The sequence below is a fragment of the Paralichthys olivaceus genome, chromosome 14 (assembly GCF_024713975.1).
Source record: "Paralichthys olivaceus isolate ysfri-2021 chromosome 14, ASM2471397v2, whole genome shotgun sequence".
Classification (NCBI taxonomy): Eukaryota; Metazoa; Chordata; class Actinopteri; order Pleuronectiformes; family Paralichthyidae; genus Paralichthys; species Paralichthys olivaceus.
The window spans coordinates 22,479,303-22,488,865 of record NC_091106.1 but is presented as its reverse complement, the minus strand read 5'-3'; the positions used below and the strand labels follow the sequence as shown (position 1 = coordinate 22,488,865).

Sequence of the window (9,563 nt, the reverse complement as noted above, 5' to 3'; positions counted from 1 at the left end):
CCTCCTGGGTCCCGCGTCCTCGGTCTGCGCAGGCCCGAATATGACAGTGATGTGAGAGCCAGGTTACACACAGGAGGACGAACACTGTCCCCTAAAGCAGCGTCATCTGTCCTGTTGGGTCTCATCAGGTTTGATGGACGATGGAGAATCCGGTGTGTGCTTTGTTATTTTCATCCACAAAGAACAGTCCAGTCTCAAAATGGACATAATGGACGGAGCTGTTATAAAACACATTGTGACCGGTCGACCTGCAGTGTCTCGACATTATGAGCACATATATGCATATAAGCACAGCTGCGTGTAGCTACGCCGTCCGCATTCATAAAAGACTCATCACGTGTAATCACATGAAGTATGTATGTAAATGTTTATGTAAATCTGTGAATTAAATACATGCAATTAGTGTGTTTACTTTTTACAGATTTAGATTTAGTTCGTCTCGGTAAATACAGTTTACAGTATCGGCTGACGAATTAAAGGATAATAACACTAACAAAAGCTAATAGAGAAATTTAAGATTAAAAGTGAAAGATAGAATAAAACATGTTGTGTAACCGTCATGGTCACAGATTTAAGAATAAAAGATTTTTCCATTGTTTCAGCTTCATTGTTGATATGGTCTCTACAGGTGGGCCGTTGCTGTTTGTTAGATGTTTAATCAAAAAATACAGATTTTTGTCTTATGGCACAAGAAAGATTCACTTCATCTGTACATATGACACACATGTACTAAACGTGACCACAGCCACGTAAAAAGAAAAGATCCTCCTCCGCTCTTCACGCTGGAAAACATCTGCTCACTAATAAACTGCACTACATCATATTTTTCTTTGTCTCCTCAAATGTGCAGATGTTGAAAATGAATGGCAGCATTAGCATGAATCTATAATTAGTTTCCCTGTGGGTGCATATTATTAAATAAACCAAGCATTCATTTAACACACAGTATTATTATTACTACACTGCTTATTTTAATGATTTCCTTCTTATCTCCTCAGCCCCTGAGCAGGAATCCTAATCCAGCTGCAGACGCACGTTATCTGTCTGTTGCATTGAAAACGCGAACAAAATATAAATGTGCTAGTTGCAGAAAAACTTTGCATGATGGGATGCAAGGAAAAACATCGATGTGCATATTCAAAAACCGGTGATCTGGAAACGATAAGAATCTAACAGAGAGTAAAAAAATTCGAATAGTTTCTGTGTTACGCTCGTGTGTCTGTGGGAGGGTTTCAGGCTGATAGTGTTGGATAATGTGACCCAAAGTAGAAGGGAATTTATCAGATAAGCCTCTTACTGTGGACTTTAATTTTCTCGAAGCTCACCAACAATATTCGGTCAATAAACCAGACAGAAACTGGTGGGGGGGTAGGGTCTTGATAATTTCCTATTGAGGATATGCTTCCACGAGCCACCGTCGCCGCACATGAGGTGATTCAGACTCATTCAGCGAGACACAAGAGAGGAATTGTTTGGTTTCGCACTGAATGAAAACATAAGTGCGACAGCAGAAAATAAAGAGTCAGAGCGCCGGGCTTCAGTTAGACATGCAGCGAGGCTTTCAGATGGAGATTACCAAAATAATGTGGGTGTAGTTTCTGCCGGGACACCTTCAGTAAACCTCATCGCTGCTGAATAATGCAGTCGACAAAACTCCAACAAACCCCCGAGATGATAAACCTAAAGTTAATGGCTGTGTACTTTTAAAGAAAATTGCAAATTTGCTGCGAGCTGCAGAGGAGCTGGTGCAGTGAAGCGTTGCAGCTTGTCCTTTCTCGCGAAAGGTCGTTAGGTGCACTTTAACTTAACAAGGTCCGGCAGGGATGTGCGATCACCGGGAGGCACATGAATATTAAAAACTCCTCAAAATACAAAAAGAAAAAAACACAACTCTTTAATCTTGTTTCCTTATTATTATTTTGGTTTTCTACATGGAACTGATAACGTTCAAACCACAGAGGGACTAAGAGTGAGAATCTGTGCTGCAGCAGTGGAGCCGTTACAGCTCATCACGCATCATCTAACCTCACATCATCTAATCCATCCAATCAGTCATTGATGATTTAATAATTCTTCCTAATCTCTCCCGGAGCATTAAAAGATGATTTGTACCTCGAACCAAGGAGGTGATGTTTTCATCATCCATCGGCAGGGTCGCACAAAAACTACTGAAGTGTTTTCCATGAAGTTTTTGCGGAGAGGTGGGACGTGACCCGAGGAAGAAAACATTCATGCATTCACATAAACAAGCAGATCCAGGATGTTTAACATGGTGAAATAGGGCATTAACACTCCGGGCACCTTTTTGTGGGACATCATTGAAATTTAAAGTCGATGGTTAAAAATACAGATTTAAATGTTCAGAGATTAACTCATGTATTCATTCAGTAAGTTCAGTACAGTGAACAGGGGCCATCTGTCAGTCCAGTGTCGTTGTTGTGATCGTTATCGTTCTATGATCACGTCGTCTGACTTCGTCCTTTGCTCGCACCACAATTACTGGAGCGTGAACGCATGTACGTTTGCTCTAGTTTAGATTTAAACTGAGGAAAACTCCAACTACACCCACAATTAAACTTAACCAGACTTTCCCCAAAGAGGCAGAGCGGAAAACTATAAATGAAGTTATGATCATTCTGCTTGAAACAGGAGGCTCAGAATCAACATGTCCACATGAAACCAGCACTGACTGTTCTGAATGAAAGGCAAGAGGAACATTCGATGTAGACGGAGATGAAATGGATGATAAAATCCAGGAATTAGTTGTAACTGCAGCTTTAATGCATTTGCTGCCTCTAATTGTGCGTTCAAAGAGAATAAAGAGAAATTGGTCTCTGATACTCTACTTTACTTTCATTTCCACCCGGAGAAAGAAAACAAGGTTAGAAACGGGATTAACGTTTAAACTCAGGTGGAATAACTCACTCTGTCCCTCACACATAGTGGATGATCTGAAAAGCCAGGCTGCAGATTCCCTCATCAAACTAAACTGAATTAAAAGATTTATTCTGGCCTCTGACGTCTGGAAAGCTCCACTCACGTAAACTGTGGTGGGATCTGGAGGATTTTTTTTACATGTCTCTATTTCTCCCCATCTTGATTTTTGTGATTCTCTGTGTGAGTCAGCTCCGTCTCATCTGCTCGCTCAGCGTCTTCCTGGCATGAAGCACAGATTCTGTATCTCTCGTGGAGAATTGATTGTTTTCGTGTCTCTGACCTCCTCCACTGATCTTCCACTTTAGGGCCTCCTCTGCTAAACTACTCCACAGTCTGCTCCCAGCCCTCCTCCATGTTCACCTTTGACCTGCTGTTTCCTGAACACGCAGGCTTTTTGATGCAGCGCACGACTGTTGTGGACGTCTCATTTTATAAATTTAAAGGTTTAGCTGCAGATAATTGGAGTAAACTGGGAATTTGTTTGTGACCTTTCTGACCTTTCTGGTTATAAAACTGGGATTTTGACGGATGAAAAACTTCGGAGCCCCCGAAGGGTCACAACAAGAATTACTTTTGAATTCTCTTGCATTAGTTTCTCATTCCCATAATGCAACAGTGTCATGTGATTATAGGGGCGTTGTTGTCTGTATCACATTAATGACGAGAGTGTCGGGTTCTTCAACGTGAGGTAACGCAACATATTCCTCAAAACATTCTCGCCATGAGCTGCTCGATAGAAACATTTCAAACCAAGTGTAATTGATTTCCCATGATGACTTGTAACTTGGAAGCTTTAAAGCTGGATGTATGATGTGTGATCTGACACTGCTGAGGTTAAAACATTTTACAGGGAACTCCACCAACTGTGCAGCTGAAAGTCTGCAGGTGTTGGTGAGTCCTCCTCTAAGCTACTGCATATGTGGAAACAATATAAAACCCTCTGTGGCTCTGTGGGGAGCAGAGTGACGTCTGATTAAATATTGGTTTGGTCTGAAGTCTCCAGATTTAATAAGGAAAGTCTGGGGGTGTGAGGTCAGACCTCTGCAGCTCGCTCCTCGTCTCTGCCTCGGGCCGCAGGACGGAGACTACATTAGCTGCTACTAGCATAACACACAGGGATCTGCCAGAATGACATTATGAGTAATGTTGGTGCCACGATCTGACAAGGAAAAGGAACGTGTGGAACAAAACAAAGACAGTAAATGAGGTTCTGCTGCATCGATTACGATGGTTTTATTTTAAACTGTCCGTCCTGAGTGTGACGACGTCACAGCCGAGCAGAGCTAAATCAGTGAGCTACTCTCTTAAGGTCACGTTATGTTAATTACAGGTCTGTGATGAGTCCTGCAGGATTGTTGGACTCGATGCTGAACTGCAACACTGATCCACAACCTGACCTCCTGCCTTGTTAAATGAAGGGCACATAAACCGATCTGATCAATGATCTCACACCAGAATGTTGAGGTTTATTTGAGGTTTAAGCGCCTCAGGATTATCTGCAGACTTTCTCCTCCTGGCCTCCTGAAATAAAGTCTTTAGAAAGTCTGATGTGAAAGAAAAATATAAAAAAGTAAAAATAAAACGCGTCTGTGCAGAGAACCTCCTGCTGTGTTGTGCATGTGTGAAAAGCAGCAAACCAACAAAGGTCACGTCTGAAAACGGCTGAAATGTATTTCATTAAAGTGGAGAAAGGTCGTGGTTTCAGATAAAAACAATTTTAGATGAAGGTCGTAGACTGTAAACAAAGATGGACCACATGACAGCGGGCCGAAAGTGAAGCCACATCATTTCTCCTCCGTGTTTGTGGATGGGACATGGAGCAAATCTTTCTCATGGATGGCACCGGAGCATTTCTGGATTGTAAACGTCTTAACTCATCATAATAAAGAGCAACACAGAAGAAAATATGATTCACGCTCAACATTTCTGTCTTCAGTATATTTTTGGCTTTTGTGCTTTTATTAGAAAGTGAATGTGAAGAGAGACAGAAGCGTGGAGAGGAGAGGAGAGAGGAGAGGAAGGAGAGGCAGTAAGCGATGCAGCCGGCTGGGAGTCGTACCAGAAGCCTGCTGCTCGGAGGTATGTTTGCTCGAGTGGTTTGAGCTCTAACCCTTCGACCGACCCTTCATTCAGCTCATTGTTTTAGCTTCAGTTCTCGGCTGCAGCGGGCGGCTGCTGTCTAATAGAACTTCACTGAACGCCACAGACAAAGTTGTTGAACTCATGGTGGAGCTTTTAGCTGCTTTATCGCCAACAACTGGAGGTGAATAAAACAAAGTAAAGGATATTGGACTTTCTTTCATCATCTTGGCAGAAACACGACTCCCAATGAATTCTGATGTTGTGCAAATAAGCAAGTGTCTCCCATGAAACCTTAAAATTGGATCATATGTCAGTGCTGTGTTTGCAGCTTGTCCCCGCTGGGACCAACCAAATCAATTTTTTGTCCTGAGATATTTGTATTCTTTGTTTTTTCTTTGCATTCTTTTTATCTGTCTCTGTTAGAAACTTCATCAACACGTCCGCTCGCTCACAAGGAAACTTCTGATTAATCTCACTCGAACACCAAAGGAGCCAGAAATGCTCCTGTGAACGTCCGCAGCCACTGACATCTGCCCTCTCACGTACTCTGGATAGTTTCAGGAGATTATCCGGACACGTCTGCTCCTCTGGCTCTGCACTGAAACACGGTTTAAATATATCACTGTGCATTTGTTCATAGTTTGGCACAACGATGCTGTAAAACAGGAAACACTCCACACGCTACATGTGTTCAGCACATTTTCAGGTTTCAGATATTTAACATGATCTAATTTCTTGAAGCGAAACGATCGAATGATTGATTGAAGTTGACGTCTGAAATTGCTTCACCTGCTGTGTTTGTTGTCCTAACTGTAGTTGAAACAATATATTTTATATATGTAATGATTTATCAGTGGGCCAAACTATTCTGTGCATTTCACTTGAGCACGTGATCGACCTCACACAACATAAAGAAGACGTCCTGTACCTCCTCCTGCTCCGCTCTCTCCTCACCTTCATTCCCTCTTTGTATGTTTCCTGCTTACCAGTAGGTGGAGCTTGCCTCCTTTGGCTTGAGAGAAAAAGAGAAGGAGGGAGAGAAGGAGATGATTAAAGAGAGAAGAAAGACAGCGAGCGCAGAGAGAGATGGAGGGAGGGGGAGGTGAAGGGATGGGGAGGGGAGGGATGGGAATGGAGAGGGAGGGAGGAGAGAGCAAGCGTCAGCACTCCATGCGTTAAAAGGGCAGATGGTAACCGCGGGTAACTGAGGAGCAAACCACTCTGCTGGCCACAGAGCAAGAGATCAGCAGAGAGAGAGAGAGAGGGAGAGAGGGAGGAGAGCGAACACATGCAGCGCAGCAGAGGAGAGGAGAGGAGCATCTGAGAGGAAGCTGCACGCCTGCAGACAGAGGGAGGAGAAGACTGAGTACTTCTTCTTCTTCTTCTTCTCCTCAGCACTATCAAGGAGGCAGAGAGCAAAAAGAGACGGAGAGAGGAGACGAGGACAGGAGATGGGAAGATAGTGAGAAGAGGAGGAGGAGGAAAAAGTATCCCTCCCTTCCACTTAGAGAGAGAGAGAGACAAAGAAAACAAAAGGGAAGCTGCTGGAGAGACTGTGAAGTGAAGGAGAGGGAGGGATGCAGCGGACGGGAGATAGTTAGAGGAACCGCAAGACTGATCAATGAGCAGCTGAGATTTTTTTAGAGGGGAGAGAGATTTAGACTCAGCAAGAAAGCCAGGGAGGAGTGGGAGAGAGGGAGGGAGAGACTGATGAATGAAAGATGGGAGCAAAACATCTGGAGGGGAGAAGACTGGAAGAGGAAGATTTAAAGGGAAAAGGAGGAATCTGACAGAAAAAAGAACGAGGGGAGTAAAAAAAACATTTAGGGAGGATAAGAGTGGAAAGAGAGGAGGAGCAGGAGGGTGAAATATTCAAGAAGAGACAGAGGCTGAGGGGAGATGAGAGGAGAGGAGGCAGAGTCGAAAACTTAGAGAAGAGAGAGAATACATCAGAGCGGCGAGGGGAACCTGCTATTTCTTCTTTCCTCTACTTTATACAACAGAGGAGGGGGGGATGGAGTGACGGAGAGTTGGGGAGGACACAAGAAGACGGAGGAGGAGAGGAGGCAGTTGAAAAGACTTTCTCCTCAGCATCCAGATTAGAAAAAGAGACAAATAAGTTGATATGTTAAACATATGAATTCAAACTACATCCAATGGCGTGCTACTACATCGTGATCAGTTCCACCCACCTGCGAGACGGACAGCTGAGGAGCATCAAGGGGGTGTTCAGGGGACCAATAGGAGCCAACGGGCAACGGAACACGGTAAGGCCTCGAGTCCGCTCGGCTCCTTTTTCTGTTTCTGCAGCTGTGAGACAGAAAAGAGAGGAACTGAAGTGCTTTTGTTTTGAAATGCATGTGTGTGTTTTTTGTTTTTTTTTGTTTTCTTGCACCAGAGTGGATCCAGGAAGTCGTTACGTCTAAATCAGCATCACTTAAACCGCTGCCACTCACTTGATTGTCAGGTCCTTAATCATTGTGTTTGCAGAGTTAATTAATTGCCACTTCCATTAGGTTAATTGACTCGGTATTGGAGGCATAAAGATGCAGGGGGGTGGGGGTGGGGTGGGGAGGCTGCACCTTCTCTTGCACTAAGAGCTCCTCTGGCTCCGTGTCCGTGCTCCAACATTATTTTCTGTGTTTTTCAAAGTGCTCCATGTTGGAGGGCAGTGAAATGTCAGCGGGGTTTCTCCTGCTTTATATCGCTTCGCATTTATTCACAGGTCCGAGCAGAAACCACATGTTCTCTGGAGGTTGCATTAGATTTGCACCTGAATGCATTTTGCACTATCTTTAATTCAAGATAAATATCTTGACGAGGTAAAGTTGATTCGACCTGGAGTTCAGAAAGAAAATGAGGTTCAGGGGAATCACCTTTCATGTCTTTAGTTCTGAATCACAAGTCATCATATGATCCGTCTTTATTCTTATCACCAACTAAAGTGCGTCTGAACCTGAAACCTGGTTCCTCTGCTGTTCATAAATATATCGTGACATGTTTTCTTGTCTAAAATGCATTTTTGCGCTTTTGGAAATTAAAATTAAAAAACCTTGATGAAGTAAAGTTGATGTGACCTGGAAATCTGAACGTAAAAATGGATCCGGGGGAATAACGTGTGAGGTCTTACAGTGTGAGACCTCTACGCTCGATTCAAATCCAGCTAAAGCTCGTATTTCATTTATTACGTGATATGTCATCATATATGATCCGTGCTTAACCTTGACTGAAGTGCGTCTGTTGATGTGACTGTGAACGTGAAACCCCGGATCCTCTGGCGTCACAGACGTAGCTCTGCATGTTTTCTGCACAGTTTTGCGTCCGGATCAAATCTGTAACTTGATGAAGTCAAATTAAAAATCTTGATGAAGTAAAGTTGGAATTCTGAGGGAAAATTAGTTGAGGGTAATAACTCCTCTTGTCTGATGGGATTCGAGTCGACCAGACGCTGCTTTACTTTCCCCTCTGAAGCTCGTACTTCACTCTCACTGAGCGTTACAGGGAAACATAATTACAGCTCTTGTCGAGACGAACCCAAAATTCCTACAGGCTTCAAAGAGAAGCATCGCATGAGACATCAGGAGCTTCTGTGAGGGCGGCTTCAGACTAATCTTCATTCAATTACAACCAAAAATCCAAACTTTCACTTCTTTTGTTCTTCTAACGTGTCTCCAACATTTAAAACAAGTGATCATCCGCACGACGTCTGTCTCGTGTGACCTCCTGCCGCATCACCGTCGGGTCATATTTCATTTCTGCTCGTGTCAATACTTTTAACAACTGTCGTAAATCACATGTACTGATGACACGTCATAGAGAAATGATGGCGCCGTAAGTCTTCAGGAGTGACCGGCCCACAGTAAATCAACAAGGCGTCAGACCCGGCCTGTAATTAAATAGAAGGCACATGACGGAGTCGGCTGCAGCGCTGATCTGATCTGATCTGAGCCGGCCTCTGTGGATTATATTAAACCCTCAACAAAGATGTTTATAAAATCTCAAATGCGTGATGTTGTTAAGGTCTCATGAACTCTGCCTCACGCTGCTGGTTATGAGCCGAACAAGGAAACCGTCTGTGTGTGTTTCAGAGCTGCAGCTGTGAGAGGAACATGTGTTGCACCTCAGGACCCTGATGAGGGAGTGAATGTTAACGAAGGAGGCTTATTTGTGTGAACTTTAGTTTTCCTCAGTGAAACTCTGACGTCACGAGTTGATCTTTTTGTTCAATTTCTGATCAATAGTTTTTATGAATTCAGCCCCGCGGCCTCATTTTTCAGTGTCCGACATAAAAACATCACAAATCACCGCTGCCGGAATAAAAAACAGTTTCCTGATGTGTCTCTGCTGCGACTGAGGTCTGGGATTAAAAAACGAGGAAGAGATAAAGGTTTGGGTTAAAGTGAACGCTTTGTTGGAGTCATGGGACTTTTGTTGCCATGGTTACATTCAAATCAGTAAACGCTTCCATCAACTATTTATATGACCTCCCAGATACATCAAACACATATAGTTTGTGGGAGTTTTAACTGGTTTGGTGTTTCATT

General features: G+C 43.5%; 1 protein-coding gene across 1 annotated transcript in view; it reads left to right on the top strand.

Annotated features, from left to right (window-relative positions):
* Nucleotides 1–7,039: 7,039 nt before the first annotated feature.
* The window catches only part of LOC109641956 (uncharacterized), a 44,323-nt gene continuing 41,799 nt past the window's right edge, over nucleotides 7,040–9,563 (top strand). Inside the window, exon 1 of the mRNA XM_069539223.1 lies at nucleotides 7,040–7,286. Within this exon, the coding sequence (XP_069395324.1) occupies nucleotides 7,176–7,286 (111 nt within the window). The 5' untranslated portion in view covers nucleotides 7,040–7,175. The remainder of the gene's footprint in view (nucleotides 7,287–9,563) is intronic.